At 39.1% G+C, this 21,700-nt stretch overlaps 1 protein-coding gene across 1 annotated transcript in view; it reads left to right on the plus strand.

The window, feature by feature from the left end:
- TM9SF3 (transmembrane 9 superfamily member 3) overlaps positions 1 to 21,700 on the plus strand; it is a 40,176-nt gene that overhangs the window by 3,722 nt on the left and 14,754 nt on the right. Inside the window, exons 2-8 of the mRNA XM_010190867.1 lie at positions 5,434 to 5,556; positions 9,618 to 9,778; positions 12,600 to 12,677; positions 13,593 to 13,724; positions 14,243 to 14,409; positions 17,280 to 17,374; positions 19,201 to 19,331. Of these exons, the coding sequence (XP_010189169.1) occupies positions 5,434 to 5,556; positions 9,618 to 9,778; positions 12,600 to 12,677; positions 13,593 to 13,724; positions 14,243 to 14,409; positions 17,280 to 17,374; positions 19,201 to 19,331 (887 nt within the window). The remainder of the gene's footprint in view (positions 1 to 5,433; positions 5,557 to 9,617; positions 9,779 to 12,599; positions 12,678 to 13,592; positions 13,725 to 14,242; positions 14,410 to 17,279; positions 17,375 to 19,200; positions 19,332 to 21,700) is intronic.

The raw sequence follows: 21,700 nt of genomic DNA on the forward strand, positions 1-21,700 counted from the left end.
GGAACTGGAATGTATCAGTGAAATTGATTTTTATTGTTGCTGCTGCAATGAAAGTGAAACAGTCATTGGTGATTTCTGGGGGTTTTGTGATTATTATTCTTTTATTATCTTTTTTTAACAAATAGAAGCTTATATTTTGGTGCCAATATGATTCATATGTTCTTAAGTAAAAAAATGTGTCTTCAGGCAGTGTTGAGTATCCAACATCTATGGCTGAAACAATTGAGAGCTGCTCAAGTACCTTTCAGTAATCATTTAGATGCTTGAATATGCATCTAAATACGTAACTGTAGGGACCTACTTTTTAAAATGTTGGCACGACCGTCTGAAAGATGGGTACAGATTTTCTTCACAACGATGTGAATCCCAGACCGTTAGGGATTGGAAGGGACCTCAAAAGCTCATCCAGTCCAATCCCCCTGCCGGAGCAGGAACACCCAGGTGAGGTTGCACAGGAAGGCGTCCAGGCGGGGTTTGAATGTCTGCAGAGAAGGAGACTCCACAACCTCTAATCTGATCTAAGTTTTAAGTTAACAGGTAATCATGTTTTTCCTCGTGTGTGTTTGGGGTTACGGCAAGACTAAGTCACAGGTATTTTTCCTCTTTAAAGGAGTACTGTAAGAGTTTAAAAAATTAAACTAGATTTGGATTTTATAGTTTTGGTTTTTTATCCTCTGGAGTGAGTAAAGGGGAATTAGAATTGTTCTAATAAATCAGCTTCTGCAGTAAAAGAACAATTCCTTTCTCAACGTACTGACTGGACAGCAATAGCAGATACGTGTGAAGCTGCATGATTTTCAGCGTATTCAACGAATTATTTAGGCTGCGGCTGTCAGTAACACAGGTATCATAGACTGCGTAAGTAAACACTGGACAGCAATAGCAGATACATGTGAAGCTGCATGATTTTCAGCATATTCAACGAATTATTTAGGCTGCAGCTGTCGGTAACACAGGTATCATAGACTGCGTAAGTAAAGCTGTCAGTTGAATCGATGGACCTTCCCTGTATTGTTGAAATAGAATAAGACGACTGTGGCTCTGCAGAAATGTGTTCTGCTGAGAATGGAGGTTGATACTTGGATGCTTGTGGTGGTGGCTGGTGGGACAAATCTCTGTGCTCAAGAATCCATGAAGTAATGTTTCTTCTTACAGTTAAAATGTGTCATGTGAAAGGATACTTGTGACTTTACAGGATAGCTGGATTTTGGTTCAAATATGTCACTTATATCACAGGTCTCAAATCTATATAAATATCTTCGTGAAGAAAGTAATGAATTATTAACATACATTTAGAATATGATTTTAGGTTTCCAGTTGGCTTAATTCTCTGGTCAAGCTAAGTCTACAGTAATAATGCTTTTTATGTAATATGTCAAGTTCTTTATTCAAGCATCTGAATTTACATCCTCTACGTTACACCTGAGACCCAGTGAATTATTTAATGTATTGAGCATTGGGATCATAGTGACTTCAATTAGAAAATTAATTTTTCACATTGCCGTACAGTTAATGAGAAAATGAATTTAAAGGGGAAAAGAATTTTTTTAACATACTTAAATTTTGTGCTTACGTAGAAATGTTATTAAATGACCGTACTTCTAAGGTGAGAACTTGTTACCCAAGACTTCCTTTTATAACACCTCTAGAAAATGTGACAGCCGTTGAGGGTGATGCTCAGTGTTGTACTAAGAGATGGTCAGATATAACGAGGTTTTATGTGGGTTGTATGTTTGAATAAACCCCAGTTGATCCAATTGTTCGTAGAAAATTTGAAACCTGCCATAAGCACACCTGCTTTTGGAATGAGTCTTGCTCTTTTAAAATTTGCCTAATGTGCTACTGACATTACTGAAGGTGCATTATTCAGCAGATGTTACCTCTTTGACATCCCTGATGTGGACATGACACAGAACATACCTCTAACTTCACACTCCTCTTGGATATACACACAATATAACTTGGATAAGAACTATCTAACATAGATAGTTACCAGGTGTACCAGACACTAGGCCTGGTAAAGCTGTGCTGAAGTAGACTTCAGCTTCCCCAGCCACTGAATGCTCTTCTAAGGCACTTTCATTTAGCACAGAGGACTGTGAACTCAGCCATCTAATCCTGCACTCTAACTAAATGACAGCTTCAGCCATCTCAGTGGCTGGAGAAAGGCACCCTTACCTTCGTTCCTCTTGCTTTCATTCGGTTGTTTTAGGGGGACAGGAGGGGAGCTGGTATGGCTGAGGGGAAATCATACACTATACGTAAAGTCATGTTTCTAAGGATTCTGCTGGGTTGGGGCTTTTTTGCAGTTGATTTTAGTGTTGCTGTGATGTTTTTTGGTGTTCTGAATACCATGAGTAAAATCCGTTAAAATGGTTTAAAAGTGTTTTTTGGTGGCATGCTGCTGTCTGCGGCCTGGTCAGATGTCAGTGCGGTCATTTCACTCCAGATGATACTTCGAAGTATGTTTGTTTGTTTGTTTTACTGCAGCAAAAACTACCGTTCACATCCTAGAGCAGTAGATACAGAATGGCTCATTTCAGTTAGTTTAGTGCCAAATTCCATGGGTCTGAAAGCTCAGGGAGTAACTTGGTATTAGGTTGTAATCTGTTTTGGTTAATAGCTGCAAACAAAAGCTGCTGTATCCAGGCTATAAAATGGGAAAGGTCTCTCAAAAGAGCACTTTCGGTTCGTGTGATCTTTATTTCACAGAATCACAGAATCCCAGAACGTTAGGGATTGGAAGGGACCTCAAAAGCTCACCCAGTCCAATCCCCCTGCCGGAGCAGGAACACCCAGATGAGGTTGCACAGGAAGGCGTCCAGGCGGGTTTTGAATGTCTGCAGAGAAGGAGACTCCACAACCTCTCTGGGCAGCCTGGGCCAGTGCTCTGTCACCCTCACTGAGAAGAAGTTTCTTCTCAAATTTAAGTGGAACCTCCTGTGTTCCAGCTTGTGCCCATTACCCCTTGTCCTATCATTGTTTGTCACTGAGAAGAGCCTGGCTCCATCCTCGTGACACTCACCCTTTAAATATTTATAAACATGAATGAGGTCTCCCCTCAGTCTCCTCTTCTGCAAACTAAAGAGCCCCAGCTCCCTCAGCCGCTCCTCATAAGGGAGATGCTCCACTCCCTTGATCATCTTTGTAGCCCTACGCTGGACTCTCTCCAGCAGTTCCCTGTCCTTCTTGAACTGAGGGGCCCAGAACTGAACACAATATTCCAGATGCGGTCTCACCAGGGCAGAGTAGAGGGGGAGGAGAACCTCTCTCGACCTACTCACCACCCCCCTCCTGATACACCCCAGGATGCCATTGGCCTTCTTGGCCACAAGGGCACATTGCTGGCTCATGGTCATCCTGCTACTGCTATTTCAGTAGTAGCACTTGCTCCCATTGCCATGTGGCACTCCTGTGTGTGTGGCTGAAGCAGTCTGAGGAGAACCACCTAACACCAGCCTGCTGCCTGTAGCACTTCCCCACTCAGGCTTCCATGCCCTGGTGCTAGGTAATGCTTCATTGAACAGCCTTTAACAAGTTTTGGGTTTTTTTACCCTTATTTTAATTCATGGTGCATTTTCATTTGACCTTTGTGTGTTGAAAAATCCTTTGTGAGTTAATTTAAAATTAGAAAGCCATTATCCTTTATTTGAGTATAGTATGAAATGGCTGGAGAGTGACTATAAAGTGCTAAGTATTTTAGAAAGAATTAATCCCTACTTAGCAACAAATCCAGAAGATGGGGATTCTGATTTTTTTTCTTTTAATTAATTTCAAGATGACTCAAAAAAAAAAAAAGACTGTTAAAGTGAAGTGCCAAGCAGAGGCTTTTATTGGAGGGAACATAGTCCAAAGAAGTATAGGTTCCAGCTCAGCAGAGGCATAAGTGCAAACTGAGGCCTGAATTTGTAAGTCTGTGTTTCAGCTGTGGTGCCAGCTTTAATGACTTCTCTCTCCTGAATGTCTGGGTCCTCAAGATGTAACCATGGTTGAAAAGGCTTCTTGGGACAGTTGTTGAATGGAGTGGTTTTGGTTTGGTTTTGGTTGGTTGGTTGGTTTTTTCCAGCAAAAGGTTTATTGCCTGCTATGTCAGTCTGAGAAATGATGATTTTTTTTTTCACTGAAAAAATGAAGCTTCGAGTGCATTCATGAGGTTTTGGAAGAAACAAAAATAGAAAATATTTCAGTTTTCATAAGAAACAGGAGAAAAAGATGGGTCCATTCCAGAATTGCCAGGGGCACTGTTCTCTCCAGGGCTACAGGAAATGAGTGCAGCTCTGCAGGACTGCTGCTGGCTGGCTCTTACTGTCCTGCTTCACCAGCCTTTGCTTCGCTTTTCCTTGACCAGACATACTGTGCATGTTTTTATTTTGACAAATTGTCATTATCAGAGAAGTCGTGTTTTGTGTTGGAAATACTCTGCTTGCTGATGTGTTTTCTGTGTAAGTGATTTGTGTTTCTTTTTAAGCTTTATATCGCAGTTAGTGTATACAAAAAAGCTGAATTGTGATAGAGATGAGAGCTGTACTTGGGGCACAAATTAATTTTATTACTAGAATTGTGTCTTCTGTTCCAGTGATGACAGAAAGAGCAGGGAGGGGGAGCTGGAATTACTTACATTCACTTTGTTTCACTACTTGCGAAGTGAAAATGTTCACTGAGAAGTGGATGAGGGTTTTTTTGTCTCTGAATCTGTTGCTGTCTGAATTCTTGTAAATATGAGCCCTTTGGTTTTGTTTCACTTGAAATAGAAACATTTGGGAAGAAAATTGGGATGTAAAGGAAAAAAAAGGCTGCTAACTGCATTACTTATGAATTGTAGATGAGGAAAATTAGCTTTCTGGCTTGAGGAGGTGGATTTATTTTATTTCCCAATGCAGCTTCTTGTGCATTCCTTGTGTTATTCCTGGTTTTGTCTCCTGTCCTTTTTCTCTACCTTTACCTTGATTGCTTTGTTTCTTCTCTTCTGGTGGTTTCTTGAAAATTGCTGAGAACTTTAAAAAGTTTGTGTTTACAAACAGTGTTCTTGATGAGCCTGATTATACTGAAATGGAGAGAGAATATCATAGCTGGTTTTAGGTATTTGTTATTAATTTCATACCTCTAAAGAGTTCCCATGGTATGTCCAGGTAAAGCTGCCAACAGCAAACGAATCTTAATTTAGTGTGAGTGAAGTAGCAAAAGGATACTTTGAAACCTTTTCCTTATCTTGTCTGTGGGAAGCTTCTGCTGGTGGAAGGGTAGAACTGCAAGACCAATCATGTCATTGCTTTAATGGTTGCTTTTTAAATGTCCTTGCTTGTTACCTACTTGAGGAGGAGAGCCAGGAGGGGTTCAAGACCCCCCCAATGGCCATTCCTCTGTTTGCTTATTTTGCCTTTGCTTTGAGGCAGCTCATTAATACTTCATTAATTGTGCTTTAATTTTTTGCAGAGGATGTAATGCAGACTACTTACTGTGAGATTGACTTGGACAAAGGCAGAAGAGATGCGTTTGTGTACGCTATCAAAAATCACTACTGGTACCAGATGTATATTGATGACTTGCCGATATGGGGTGAGTGATACCGTGCTTAAACAACTTGATTACACCCGCAGGGGGCCTGTGCTAGTGGGTTTCATGGGGTCATTTAATGACTAAGCTTCATTACAAGAATCTCAGAAGTGTGTAGGACTTATGTAACCAAATAATGCAAATAAGTTGAAGGATTATTGCATTGAAAGAACAGTAGGATGGCCTGTACTAGTGAATTACAAGAACAGTGAAAAGCTGTTCTGTTCCTCAAGCACTGATTTAATAATGCCAATTTCTTAAGATTAAGTTATTTTAAATGTTCACGTGAGTGGTAATCAGATAGATCAGATATAAGGTCTGTGTTAATGTGCTCATGAATAACTTTCTTAAAACTGTTTTGGTGTTTAAACTTTATTTTGCTCGTTCTTGTGTGTTAATAATGCAAGAGCTGTTTGATTTACTCTTATGGTAATTTATTAGCTTTTAACAGTTTTGTATGTGGAGTCTGTGGATATATGAAGGAGTTTCATTTGTTTGTTGTTGTGGTTTAAGGCTGAGCCGGCCACTAAATCCTGGACAGATGCTCTCTATTAACCCCTCTCCCCTCCCCAGAAGGGAAGAGAAAAGAGAATAAGGGAGAGAGACTTTACAGGTTGGAAAATAAAACTGACAGATTTAATGAAACAATAATACTGATACTACAGATAATATTGTAAATAGGAAAATAATGGAATATATATACAGATATGTACAAATATATACTAAACCAATATAAAATCCTTCCCCCGCCCTCCTCCCAATGATGAATACGTCACCAGAGGCTCTGCGGAGCCGGGCACTGGAAAAGTCCCAGACCAAACTCAGCAGCAGTGGGAGCTGATGCAGGAACACACAAATCAGGATCAGTGGCAGATGAACCAGCAGGGTCTGCTCAGGCCTTGGCCTCTGCAGGATTGAGACGGATGGAAGGGTCTGAGATGGAAGGGCTCCAAGATGGAAGAAGGGTGGAAAGGGAATGAGACCCTCGTGATCCCTCAGCTTTATACTGAGTATGACGTATGTGGGATGGAATACCTCATTGGTCAGTTTTGGGTCCGCTTCCTCCCCTGTAGACACAGACACGGCACCCATGGTGAGACTACTGACCTTGAGCTTATCTTCTAGCAGCGCTGTTTGGGAAAAACATGCTGCCAGTTTTCAGCAAGTTCAGTCACTTAAAAGAGACTGAGCTGAAAAGTAAAATCACTAAATAGAAAATGAGTTCTGTTTAGCTCAAACCAGGACAGTTCGTCTACAGTTTTTAAAATTGCTCTTCCTGAGTATTATTAATCTGGATTTGCAAGTGCTTGTGTCTTGAATCAAAATTTGCGTCCTTATTGCCATTGTCTCTTAAGATCTCTGGTGTTTGTTACTCCCTTGTAATCTGCGATCACGTACCTAGTGAAGAGTGCTCTGCAGATTGCACTTTGCATTGGTAACAGTCAACCAAACCCCAAGCCCCTCATCTCCCTGTTGCAGATGTAAAGTGAAGGGAAATGAAAAGCACCAAAAACCAGTTCGTTAAGGTAAGGTCTTTGTTGCCTCTGTGTTCCATGAAACAGTTAAAATTGGGCAAAATAAACAAAACCCCACAACACCTACAAGAGTACAGTTCAAGCTGCATGACAGAGTTCTGCAATAGGTAATATGCTGAATAATGCTACCCATCATTCATTCATTCAGAGTGGGTTTTTTAACCCTTTCGTATCATTTTAATTGATTTTAGAAAGTAGCTCTCTGATGAACTGAGCCCCAGCCAGAAATGCTAGCGCTTTATTTATTTATTTGTATATTTATTATTTATCTGTCAGGAAGGTCGCTTTTTTTAGTGTATCTGTTTTTAAGAGGTAACATTATAATGACCAACAGTAGTAGTATCATATATTGTATTCTTTCTTCTCAGCTGGTTTGCTTAGTGTGTGTAACGTCTCTCTGGCAGGGCTTGGAGCAGACCCTAATTAGTCTGTGTGGCCTTTACTGTACTTCTTGTACAATTGCTGGGAGGCTTTTAAAAATCATCCATGAGTGACAGTTGTTGCTACAGTACTTGTTATGCTTTGGCATTTCAGCAAAAGATCAATGAATGATTTTCCTAGACTGGTGGGAGCTGCGTAGGCTCTAGAGTGCCCAAGGATGGCGGAGGGTAAGGTGACTTCTTTAGGATCCTGTGTGGCTAATGAGTCTTGGAGACTTTCTTTTTTCGAACTGGTTTTGCTGATCTTATTTGGGAACATTTTTTCTCACTGCAAATACTGAAGAACAAATAAACATAGTAAATCTTGTATACCCTAGCTGAATTCTATGCTCTTAACTGAACAATCTGTTTTCCTGTGATTACAGTGTTTTTAGTGTTCTTCAGTAGTATGCTTTGTGTGCACATGAAGTCATTCGTAATGCTACAGCTGACAAATATGCAGGATCTAAGTGTCATCTTTGTATGACATCAAGAAGCTGGTCTTGATACTTGTTGGTTGGAACCAGAACCTCAACTTGTGCTGCTCAGTAGATGACTGCAGCATTGTAGGTACTGGTAATGTTATGCAAGGATACAGTCTGGCATCAGGTGTGAAAGCAAGCAGTGCTGAAGATTTTGCTCTGTCTCCTGAGGGCTAGGTAAAACTAGCAGGACTGCAGATTGTTCTGTCAATATTGCCTTGGCTTTTATTGCAGAAAATTGATCAGTTCTTGATGGGGGGGCTGAGAAAGGAGTGGAATTATGAAGGCATCTCTGAAATACTCTAAATACCGAGAAGGTTTTTTTTTTGTTTGTTTTATTAAAGTAGTGTCCAGAACTGGTTACCCTCAGCTAGCATTAAATATATCTTGTGCTGCAGTGGCTTTTTTGTTACTCTTTGTAGGCTGTCATGTTGATCCACTTTGTTTGGGTTACCTTTCCTGACAACCCTCCTAGCTAGCGTGTATTGTATGTGCTGTATCATCCAGTCCACTGTTCTTCTCGTTGTTGATTTGTGTCTTGTAGCTGGATTAAACCAACATTTTGTTCCCTAAATGTAAGTGGCTAGTGTCCTTTTTTTAGTGCCACCGAAAGGAAGTGTTCTCTGAAGAGTTTAAAAGGAAGGGATTGAGATGGTGTTCATGTTTGCTGAGAATTCTAGGCAACTTCTGTTTAATTCTGTTCTTAAAGCAGACTGCTCACTTCTGTGGGCTCATCCAGATGGGTTTGTGGCATTCCTCCTGTCTCCTGGCAAACTTTAGTTAAGTTCATGTTTTGTGTTCATGGTTTCCCACGTTGGTGAGACTTGCTGATGTAACAGTCATGCACACAACCATGCACACAACCATTAATATCTGAAATTCTCCTTAGGACGTCCTCAAAGTATCCAGTAAGGAGTACTCTATTTCCAGTAAAGACTGGGCATAAAATAACTTTTCTTAACTGCTGATAACTAAAGATAATGAGTTAAAATTCCTGTTTGAGCACTTTGGAAGGTTTACACAGTTTTCTGAGCTTACAGAGGCAACCAGATCTTTCTGAGTATGTTCTGATAAAACAAGTCCGTTTCCTATTTTTTCCTCAATTGCTGTCCCACGGTGGAGCAGCCAGGCTTGATAGTCTTCGTTTCAGGACATCTCCCTAAGTGTTCGAAGCGCTGTGTTAGTTCACTCCTTCAGGTAGTGATTGATCAGAATGTCCTTTTGAGTAGTTTAGAGGTCTGTACTGTCGTGGTTTTGGATATTACTATGGGAACAGACGGTGTGCCAGGTGCTAGGCTGTGTGACATAGGCACAAACGGGCACGTGTTTCATGTGAATGGCGTCTACAAGGCAGTGCTGACAGATGAGTGTGAGTAGAAAACATGACAGAAAAATACCACCTTGACAATCATAAAGCACAGGTAATGCACAAGTGCCATTCCTTCATATACCTGCTGCTTCATTATAACCTGTTCCATATCCGGCGTAAGATCTGCTTTGTTCTCTTCACTGTACTTATGTGGCTTTTTTTAGCTGACAGAACATTTGTAATGCATATTTAAAAAAAAAATTAGAGAATATTTGAAAAGCTTACCTGTAATAGATGCTTACACGTGTTTCCTTTGCAGGTATTGTTGGAGAAGCAGATGAAAACGGAGAAGATTATTACCTCTGGACTTACAAAAAACTTGAAATTGGTTACAATGGAAATAGGATTGTAGATGTCAACCTCACCAGTGAAGGAAAGGTGAAATTGGTACCAAACACAAAAATCCAGATGTCATACTCAGTAAGTAATTTGGTGATGCATCTGTAATAAGAAACTCTACACGGTGAAATACCTCAAAATGTGTCCTTGTATACCTACTACTGTGTATTAATGCATCAGACTACATTAGAAGAAGCTGCATCTTCACTCCTTCAAATGCTGTTGTTGGGTTTTTTTATTACTGAAACACTCCGATAGGTTTATTAAGAATAAATATAAAGTTATGATTTTTGAAACACTTCAAACAAACTGAAGCTTCTATAATCTGCAGGAAAAAAATGTTTCTGTGGGAAAGGAAGATATCCTAACAGGTCTGGAGCCTCAAAGTTTAGAAGACCCCCCAGTAGGTTTGCATTTTCTTAATGTTTGGAGTTCTGACATTTGCGTCATAGATTTGAAGCAGCTGCTGAGCTAGAACCAAAACCCACTGTAAGCCTTCATACCTCGCAGGCCGTCAGTATCAAAGCTTATTTTGGTTTTGCAATTCCAGTAGAAATTTGTCTTGCTTGCATAACCTTATTAGTAAGGTTTTTTCTGAAGCCCTCTGCTATTACATTGAGTTCTTGTGGTGTAATGAACAAAAGATGTTTGCTGATCTGAGATAACTTAAATTTTTCAATTTTCCTCCTTATTTATTTGACGTTACTTAACTCTGTAATGGCTCGTTTCTCACATGCACCACATTTGTACACTGAAACTAGTTCTTAATGCATTGCTTTTCTACAGTGTGTTGGCAGTAGGTGTCAGCATAAGATTTTATTTGAAAGGACATTCTTGCCACTGTCACACTTCTCTTATGCTCAGTAAGTTGTATAGTTTGACGTGCAGATAATTGGTTTTCATCTGTGCTTTCTAATTATGTTTACACTAACCTCCCTATTTTTACTGCAAAATTGTTAGTAGAAATGTTGAAATTTTCTATTTCAAATTCTACCAGCATTGTGAAGTCCATTTGCTCTGTGAATTTTGAGGACAGCGCTGAGTATCTGCCAATAAAGACAATAACATCAGATGTTCCCTTACAATCCTTTTAGTTTACAGAGCTCAAGACTTTTCAAGAGGGCTTTATCCAGTTCTGCTGGCACCACTGGGCTACTGCTGGGCTGGCGTGTGTGTGGTGTTTCATTCACAAATTGTCTCTGACAGACTTGTTCTAGGCAGTGCTTGTTAGTGGCAGATGCTCTACCGAGAAATGTATCTGCTTAAAACAATGGTGAAAGCTATTAATGTTTCCAGCTACCGATGTTGAACAAGACTGTAATTTGAACTGAGGAGTATTAATGTCATTCCTCAAAGTGAGTAGTACTTGAGTCTTGGGGTTTTTAATCTGTCTCAGGACTGTGGTGAGTGAGATGTTCAGTCTACATTTATACGCTTTCTTCTGTAATGAGTAAGAACTTCTGCTGGAAAGGATATTTCCTTGTCATGTATTGTACAAAAGGTGTGCACAGGGGGACCGCACTTGTTTCAAGATCAGTAAAAATCCTGGTATTTCCTAATCTTGGCATGCTTTTGAAAAAAAAAATAGTATAGATTTGTGTTTAATTTCTAGAATTGTATTTAAAAATTAAGATGAAAACAGTCTTGCAAAAATCCTGAAAAGTACGTTGTGCTACCATATTAACACCGTATAGTTCATTAGTCCAATTAAATCTTCCGGATGCAGAGCAGTTCTCTGTGCAGCTAATGTAGTAACTGATCACAGTAATACGCTGCTACCTTATGATTGTATGGTCAGAGTTGCATGCTTTTCCAGTTGGTTTCAGAGTTAGTTATTGGCAATTGAAGTGTCTAGATTGCAGAATCCTGTGGTCATACTGATTTTAGGCAGCAGCTTTTAGTGTGTAGCTTTAAAGTTTGGCTTTTAGGGTCCAGCTTGATCCCTTTTATTCAGTTCACTTCCAGACAGCTTGAATCTCAGTTTATGCCCGTTTCTTTCCTATTGCCATCTGTTTTGTTGTTCTACTGTCTGATTTCCTTCACTTCTGCTAGACTGCCTTTTTTCTTGGGCGCAGTACTCAGAGAGTTCAGGTGCAGATGATGCCATCCTCAGTGCATGGCAGCAAAGCAGATCTCAGCTGCTGTCGGGGGAGCAGAAGTAGAGGGTGTTGTCGTTGCTCAGTGAACACTGGTAATGTTCTCCACGAGCCTCTTTTTATCCAATGCAGAACATGGAAATATTGAGGAAAAATAAGTGTGCTGTAAGCAAAAAGAAATCTCTGGGAAAATTTCACTGCTTTCTAGCCCGTCATTCTTAAACATATTTAAACATGCTTGCTTTCTCTAACCTTTGTGCTGAAATCTTGGGCAAATTTGAGACGATTTTTCAAAGGTATTGCCCAAAAGTGTTTCAAGAAAATTCATTGGTTTACCATTATGTACTATGAAAAAAACCTCATGATTTTAAGTTTGACAATACTGAAGAATAGGGTTATTTGATGGATTTTGGTTTTGACATCTTCAGTGTGAGTATTTTTATGGGCTTCTTCTATAATCATCAAAAGAGTTTGTTGTATTTGACAGCTACAAGTTTGCATCTTTGGTTAAGTCTTGCAGAGACACTGAGCTGAGGTGGTGCAAGACAGATTCTTCCTCGTTCATAAATGTAAGCATAGACAAAATCGGATCCATGAGGCAAGGTGCCTGATGTCCATTCTATGTATCACCTGTAGATATCAGTCTTTAAAAACATCAGTCCATTGTTTTTTCCCAAAACCTCGATTCATCTGCAAGAAAACATCTGAAGTGGATGATTTTTAAAACGTATTTTGGGTTTCTGCACATTAGTATAGCTAAACATATTATAATGAGCTTTTTCATGTGTAAACTTTTCTCTCTCCAGGTGAAATGGAAGAAATCAGATGTGAAATTTGAAGACCGATTTGACAAGTATCTTGACCCATCTTTCTTTCAACACAGAGTATGTGTTATTCTAAGACAGCCTTACAAAATAGCCATTCAGAATGGTTGCTTTAGTTCAGAAGATGTCATGGAATTTCTGGGTTACATCTTTGAATTTTTGGATGTCCCAGCTGTTTTGGGACAACGAGATAGGCAGGTCTAGGACTGTAGGTTTTAAGTTACAGTTCTGTTCCTTAAATTGGATGGCTCCAGGCAAGCTTCAAGCCTGCAGCAAATACAAGGCAGTTCAAGGAAATATATTCACATGATTGGAAGCAATCAAATTTCAGGGACACAACTGTGCGACTTGTAAGCTGAATAACTGCAGTTGGTCATCCATACACTTTTACTGAAGTAAATGCGAAGTGAAAAGCTTTAGCCCAGAACAGTTGGTGATGTCAGATGTGATGGTTTAAACCTGTGGTTGTAACCTCCTGAAGAGTAGTATACTGAGTTAGACTTCTTCCCGAAATTAGACATTTTGAATTCTGTTTGGAGCTCAGTGAAAACCAGATGTGTTTGTCAGAGGCAAAATAGTGCTGCCCATTTTAGTCCTGTGCAAAGCAATGGTTCCTTTGGCTTTTTGACTGTGAGCATCTTACTACTTACTCTCCTTTAGGAAGGCAGCAGTACCTCGTGTTGCCTTGCCGTTACCAAGGGAGCACACACGGCCAGTTTGAATTTTGCTGATGATTAACTAAGCTGTGATAACTTCGTTGTGAGCAAGCTTGGCTGTTGAAAAGCTTTATGTATGGTCTTTCATAGGCCCGTTTTAGTGGGACTTTCTACAAATGTTGTGTTACTTACAATATGCATCCCTTGTTACGTAGCTGGTGCTGACGTGCTGTTCTGGTAGGCAACGGTTTATTGTTATTGGAACAATTTGAAACACATTTACAGTTCTAAACCTTAGGAATGTGTTTTCTTTTTGTAGATTCACTGGTTTTCAATTTTCAATTCTTTTATGATGGTGATCTTTCTGGTTGGCCTAGTGTCTATGATATTAATGAGAACTTTGCGAAAAGATTATGCGAGATATAGCAAGGAGGAAGAAATGGATGATATGGTAAGATCTGCATTTCTGCTTTTTTTAAATCTCTTTTTTAAGGCTTCTTGTTTTTCTTTCTCTGTTCATTGTGTTAGCAGCTCTGGATGGCTTTCTTCAGTTGGACAGAAAACTGCGCTATGTGTGTCTTGAAAGTGTAACTGTTGTTCTTTATAACATGCACCTGGGTTGCAACCGAGAATTGTCTCTAGTGTTGATGTTCACATCCACACTTTGGTTAAATGGGGTCCACTCTAGGTGTGTGATAGAAGCCTTCGTGTACTCCTAAGCACTTCAGAGGATTTTAGGAATGGGGAGGAATCTGCTACGTTTTACTGCATCATGCACTGAGGTAGTAATTTTTGTCTTCATAAACATCTGAAAAGTAAACTTTTCTCCTAGATTTGATTCATTCAGGAGAGAAGACACACTTGCGCTTGAAGCTGCTTTAATAAAGAAAACCTTTAACTTATGCCTTGGTTGTGTGTTTGTCATTAGTTGTTGTGACTAGGCTTAAATTTTTTTGTTGTTGTTCCTAGGACAGAGATCTGGGTGATGAGTACGGATGGAAGCAGGTCCATGGAGATGTTTTTAGACCATCCAGTCATCCTTTAATATTTTCATCGCTTATTGGTTCTGGTTGTCAGATTTTTGCTGTGTCTCTTATAGTCATTGTTGTTGCAATGATAGAAGATTTATACACAGAGTAAGTGTATTTGTGCCATGCATCCCATGTATAAATGCTTAAATGATCAAAATAATGACCAAAATGAATGTTCTAACTGGCCTGAAAAGAAGTGTGTGAGAGTCTTTAGGAAATGATCAGATGTAATATTCAGAGGAATTCTTTTAAGTTGTAATGAAACTTTGTCCTACTTCTAGCATGTGAGTTGGTCTTCTTTAACTTCACTGTTGAAAAAGAGCACTGATTCTAAGCAGGCTCAAGTGAAAAGTTAGACACCATGAAAGTTTAAATTAAAGACAGAATGGTTTCTCATGCACTATGAAATCTAACTGCCATGAAACAAGGCCCTACTTAATATCCATGCACTTTAATTCTCAGAAATAAAAGTTACAGAAGAAGCAAATTTACTATTACTTCATTAACTAGTTAATTGTGGTGTTACAAATCTTTATAGAGTTTCCTTTTTCCCCAGTTAAAAGGTAGAAACTTCACTCCTGGTTTCATCTGGAGTGACAAGGCTTTACTGAATTTCTTCCCTTTTTTCCTCCCCTTATAAAGACTGAACTAGGAGTGCACTGTATTGTGAACAGTCCTGTTTACTGCTGGCAGTGCATTAAGCCAATCGTATTCACAAGTCTTCTCAGGACTGGAGATTTAATTTTTCAAGTTCTTTTACACAGATACTGCTTAGCAGGCATTGGATGTAAAACCTCCAGGGATGGGTGGGCTGCGGACTTGACTGGAGAGAATTAATTTATAACAAATAGTGCTTGAGTTTAAATTTAACACCCCGCTTGTGGTTTATGTAGTTCTTTTCCTTACCTTTGATCTGTTTGAGGTTTTTGATGGCCTGGATGGGCTTCATCTGTTTCTGTAGTGACTGCATTTTGGATACTGTACTGGTGGAATGTCTTTTTCCCCACAAGTCCATTGTTTTAAGCAATGATTAAAATTTCAAATCCCTGCTCTATTTTCCCTTGCATATTATTAAATGCTATTAAAAATCCCTTGATTTTTAACAAGTTGTAGTACTTCTAATGTGCCACTAGAGAGAACTCTTGGTTTTTAATTTAGCTGCCTTTAAATGGTGTGTTTAAAAAGCCCCTCTGTAGCACCAGTATCTTGGCATGTTTTCATTTTTCATATGGTGTTATTTCCTCATTATGCCCTATGGTTAAATTTCTGGGCAGACTTACGTACACATTTTTAATTGTATAGTATGGTCAGCCCTTTAAGGGAAGGAATGAAACCATTTCAGAATGTTTGTGCACTGTAGGGAGGCTGTAAGTAAAAGCAATTGTAAACTGTGTCAGAACAGTAGTTTTAAAAGATACATGTGCACTTAGCTTCTTATTGCAATGGGCTTTTATGTCATTTTCGAGGTGTAACAGAACAGTTGACCAAATGTGGTGCAGAAAAATCTGTGTTTTAGGAAAAAAGTGATGTGAGTGAAAAATGCTGTAAACCAGCATTGTAAGAATGATTTCCTGTCAGTGATCTTCAGGTCTCTTAAAACTCTTGGGGTTCATGTAGCTGATGCCAACTGAAAATTTCTCAGTGAAATTTGGTCATGTCAGCTATTAATTGATTAATGCTGGTTTGTTTTTTGAGAAGCTTTTCCGTCAGAATATTTGAAGCATAGGTGAGTAAGTTCAAGAATAAGAAATTTTGAGATAATTTTAGATGAACATTTGCCGGTCACTTCACAGGCAGCCTGGATTTACATGGGTCACTTCAGGTTGTGTGTGGTTTTCTAGGGTGTTGCATGTGTTTCCAAATTGGCTTAAGTTAGGGCAACTGTTCAAATTGATTCTGTCTAACAAGTACCTTTCTAAAATGGAACTGTTGCTTGGGGTTTGTGAGGTTCTTGTTCTGTTTTGTTTTAAATTAAGAAGCAAATGTTAGCATAATGTTCTTCTAGTGTGTGTGACCAGCAGGTGTATTTGCTTAGTTCAGTCCATCCAGTCGTGGGAGCCAATTTTACCACAGATTACTTCTTTGAGTAGGCAGGCATCCAATAGAGCTTCATCAAAAGCCTCAACACGAAAAGTCTGGGCTCTTTCAGAACAGCTGAGTTGAAGGTAGTACAGCAAACTGGCTGAAAACCTCCTGCTGCTTTTTGCTATCGAAGAGTAGCAGAGACATGGGGAAGCAGCTATATTTATGGATCACGTTTATACCTTGCTATTCTTAGATGTGATTTTTAAAAATGTATGGCTTTTGTGATTTAAAATTATTAGCTTTGCCTGTAAAATTTCAGAAAAATTATGCCAAAATGAGTACTCCAATGTTTAATGAGGTCATAATTTTAAAATTGCTAAACTCTTCTGGTTGGACTACTCCATGCTGATTTGTGGCTTCATTATAGTTTCTAAATCAGGTTTTCTCATTTTCTGTAAGATGAACACTTTTGATCTTAAAAGTTAATTTCTGAGATGGCAGAAACATAATTCACAACCTTAATATATTTTTGTTAATAATTGCCTTTATATTAAGCAAAGAGTAGCTTTTATCGGCAATAGTTAAACCTTACACTTAATGCATGTCATGTAAGTAGTTTAGTTCTTTATGTACAAGGTACAGATATGCAGATGTCAGAGTATTTTGATCAGAGGGGAGATTTTTGTACTCCGGTGAAAATCAATGCGTGTCAGAAAAGAACGTAGTATGTCGGAGCTCTTTTTCCTTGATTAAAGTAGACGTGGCCAAAAGCTTTGGGTACAAACAGTTCTCACTCGTAAGCAGATTTTACAATTTAAGCACTTCAAAATGTCTACATTATCTAAAAATATTAAATAATTACTTCTGCTAAGTGTACATATTCACAGTGAACTTTTCCTGTAATACTGTTTGGTTTTCTGTTTCATTTATAAAAAAATAATTTCTTGTAGGAGAGGATCAATGCTTAGTACAGCTATATTTGTTTATGCTGCAACATCACCAGTGAATGGATATTTTGGAGGAAGCCTTTATGCTAGACAAGGAGGTAAATTGTTTTCATTTTTCAGTATTTTCATTACATTACTAAATGGAGATATTATTATCTTCTGATTTTCACCAATATAGAAGTGTCCTTACGAAGTCAGGTCCTTCAGATGGAATCCATTAAATTATTGGAAAATACTTTTAGTATGTTTAACATTCATATTATTTCCTATTTGGTGTTGGCTGCATATTCTAGCTAAAGATAGCTGAAGTCCTCGGTTAATTTGAAAGTAATACGAGCTAAAGAACTGTTAACAGTTGTGTCTTACGAATTGCTTGTTACACACTCATATATAATTGTTTGGCTCATGACATCCAGAGAGTATAATAGTCTCTCCCTCTTCTGTAACACGCTGTTAAACAGCTCGTGTCATCCTCTCCAGGTGACTCCTACGTAATTCTCCTCTATAGGCACTGGGGGTTATGTTTACTAATGCTGCTTATTAGACCGTTAATTGTACATGGGGAAAACTGTTTATAGTATCTTTTAAAGAAGGTTATTCTACTTTTCAGTGTGTGCTCTGCTTTATACCTAGCAAATTCAAAAGTAGTATCAGTAGAGAGCAGAAGCCCGAAAAAAATTGGCATAACAGATTTGGACACGCTGCATTCAAGTGCTGCCCACTATGCCTCTGAGTTGTGACAGAGTACATCCTTGCAGCCCACTAGCTTCATCCATTCCCTATGCTGCAATAAAAAAGTTATCAATATCTGTTATCTTCTACAGTGCTTTAGGAGAAAATAATTCTGTTAAGTATGCAAAAGAAAATTTGTATCTTTTTAGCATGGCATACTTGGTAGTAGTCAGTCTCAACTGCACTCTGATCTACTCTGAGTTTGGAGGTCAGATGTTTCTTTTCATGTATCTTTTAGAAAAACAGATCAAGGTAAATGAGGGTTGCTATTCTGTAAAGTACCATTCTGTAGAGTTGAGCCAGATTTAATTTTTTTTTCCTACATGTCAAACATGTATCAACCCCTGACTTGTGTTTGTTCATGATGGTCTTGAAAAGCATCTGCTAGTTTCCTGACTGTTTTTTTTAGTGCATGTTACAGATGCATCTGTGGCATATTAAATTTAAATATAGACAGTACATTATTGCCCAGGAGGGGTTTTTTTGTGCTCCCCAAGGAGCTCTAAACTTGGTAATAACTGCTAACAAGTGTTGCTGTTCCCCCGTTATGCCTGGGGTTTAGAAATGGATTTCCTTCTACCTTTGCTGCTGTTGAAGATGTCTGAGTTCAGTTTGCTGTATATTTACTGTTGTGACATTTTGCTTTATACCAGGGATAGCCAGTTCCGTAATGCATCCTGAATGTCTGGAGTCAGCTTAGCTGGGTCAAGACAACCCGGAGCAGGTGCTGCCTGCAAGCAGCTGTAGTGCAGAGTTGTCCCAGGAGCAGTGCTGAGCTCTCACGTGCACTCAGGCTGTGAGCAGGCTCCACAGAGGGCCAGCACTGCTCTCCCTGTCTCTACTGATCTACAGCTTACATACACACTTACGGTTCATACCCTGGTTTCTTTGGCCAGCTTAGTCAGCATATGCTGTTCTTCAGCCAGAATGTTCTCACGCTGGGTCCCTTTTCCTGTCTTTTCACCTGGCCTAATAAATTGATTAATGTGTTCCATCTTGTGAGTTGCCAGGAGTCAAATGAAACTGCTAGTTGACTCTTGGCTCTTGTATCGATGTAGTATGTTGTTACTTCTTTCTTTTACCTTTTTTTGGGGGAGAATTCAAGCACCTAAATTCTGGAGAGCTTGCTGATCCACTGTATTTTGTTTAAAAAGTTATCTCACCGGTCCCATTGGAATACCTTTTCTTACAGGAAGGCGATGGATTAAGCAGATGTTCATCGGAGCCTTCCTTATTCCAGCAATGGTGTGCGGAACTGCCTTCTTCATTAACTTCATTGCCATCTATTACCATGCTTCAAGAGCTATACCCTTTGGAACCATGGTGAGTCATTTTACTGGGGAATTTAAACACCAGTGTAGACACAGGAAAACTGCCTTTTAGTCTAAATAGAATTATGAATCATAGCTTTAGCTTCCTAGTTAGAAATTTATTCTGGGAGGTTTTTAAGGTGCTTCAAGTATAATTCGTTTTAATCACAGTAGCAACAGCTGCTGGATGCCAACAATGGTCTACTTTCTGCTTAACATGGCACTTCTGCTTTGTATTCAAGCTTAGTGTTATAACAACGTGGGAAGTTAGCAACCTCATTTTTCTTCTGGATGGCCATTTAAAACTGGTTATAAGCTAAAATGCAATACAAAAGGATTCCAGGTGAAAGCTACTTCCAAATCATTGCAGTCAAGCAGAAAAAAAATAAAAATAAAAGATCAGCCAACAAGATGAGATCAAAAGTCCTGAGGAGATCTGGCTTTACAAAAATGAATCACTGTTTTCACTTTGTGAAGTGGTATTTAGTACCCAGTTATGGTCTTGTTGTCTGTGTATTAACCATGTCACTTGAAAAACAATGCTGGTTGGATTACTTTCTCATTTAATCATGACAGCTTTTCTTGTTTCTTGTGGCTTTTGCCAGGATTTTGTTTGTTGTCATGGCCCTTTCAAGTAACCTCAAATAACCCCGTGAATACAATGTAGAAAATACAATAACTTGGCACTTTGGCAGAACCTCTGTTTGAGCTCGCAAGGGGTATTATTTGAGAGCAGAATTGTTTGAAACATGCATAATAAAATTACTACTTCTACTTTTATGCAGTAGCACTGGTAACCTAAAAAATATCTTAGTACAGCAAGGCATGTTTTCAGTATCTGTAGCAAATCTTGGGACTTAACATGTGTTTACAGCTCCCTTCTTGGCATATCGGTTTTTGTGATACATTAAATTGTTCAGTCTATTCAGAGGTGTTTAAGGAGCCTTGGATTTCTTCTTCGTTTACCACAAAATGAAGCTTAGTTTCACAAGTTCTGTCTTTGGGGATGTTTGTATTAGTTGGTCAGTGCCCCAGAGGAGTAGTGTATTAGCTTTCCTTTCTAATCTAGTAGCCATATACAATACTGTCACAAAAGTTTACAACGTTGAACTTTGATATGTGCAAAGAGGCTCTGTTTTACTGCTGAACAAGCAGTTATGCTATCACATTTCTCACTTGTATTCCCATTTGGAGGTCAGGAATGCTGAGGGAAGGGAATTCCACCTGTGCTGAAGTTTGTTTTGTAAATCTGTTCAACTGATTTGTATTTTAAGATCATGGAAACGTGTACATGCTAAAACAAATGGGAATATAAATCTTCAGGGGTCGCTTAATCAGGATGTTAGGACCCTTTTTACGCAGTGATTTTAATGATCTCAAGGTTTTATGAACGTGTTTGAATCATTATGACTGTGGCAATAAAACTTCAGTGGAGTTAGCAGACTTCAGTAGGAGCAGGTTATGAATTGGAAACTTCATCAGAATATGCAACGCTCTAGTGACTTCAAATCAACTAATGAAGTTTGTAGAAGGAAATGAAAATTGCTTGAAATTACTGTGTTATGCTTCAGGTTGCAGTCCCTGGAAAGCCTTCTGGCTTTATGGATAAGATACCTTTGTGTCTTTCCACCTTTGTTTTCAATGTAGAGAAGCTTCCAGAATTCTCTATTGTAAAGTTGCTGCTGCTGCTGCTTTCTTGGGGAAATAAAACCTCTGCCATCTAAATGTCCTAGAACACAGAAATTACTTCCTTTATCCTGGCATGTCTTGAAACCACTCTCCTTCATTGAAATTGCTGGCAAGAATTACCACCTCTTCTTGACTACTGTAAATCTCGAAAAAGCAGAAACCGAATTGCTGAAAAATGTCTCTGAGCTAGAAGGTTGCTAAGAGACTGTGCTTAAATATGGCATCCTGTGCTTTGCCTGTTTCACATTGCGGCTTCCCAGTGAACTGCTAGGTATTCTCTTCCTGTGACTTAATTCCTCCCTGCAGACAGATACTTTTATTTTATTTTTTTATGGAATGCAGCCTGGGGCAGCTGGTCGTGTCAAACCCAAGACATCCCAGCTAATGCACAGTTGCTGCATCTTTGATCTCCCTGGTATCTGTCTGCGCTTCTACACTTTGTCTTGAAATGCTCCAATTGATTTGGCTCTTCAGGACCTTCATACACCTCGCTGTCATTGCGGTTTGTTTTGAACTTCAAAGCTTTCTTCACCTTGTATAACTCATTCTTGATGCCTGGGACCTCCTCAGAGGTGTGGCAGGGCCTGGGAAGATCCAGAACTTGTTTCTGAAGAAATTCTTAAGTCTTGGGACTCTGCCTTTAGACTTTTTAGATATACATGCAAGGCATCTTACCTGTACTGTGACAAACCT

This window comes from Mesitornis unicolor, unplaced genomic scaffold (assembly GCF_000695765.1).
Source record: "Mesitornis unicolor isolate BGI_N332 unplaced genomic scaffold, ASM69576v1 scaffold5868, whole genome shotgun sequence".
In the NCBI taxonomy this organism is placed as follows: Eukaryota; Metazoa; Chordata; class Aves; order Mesitornithiformes; family Mesitornithidae; genus Mesitornis; species Mesitornis unicolor.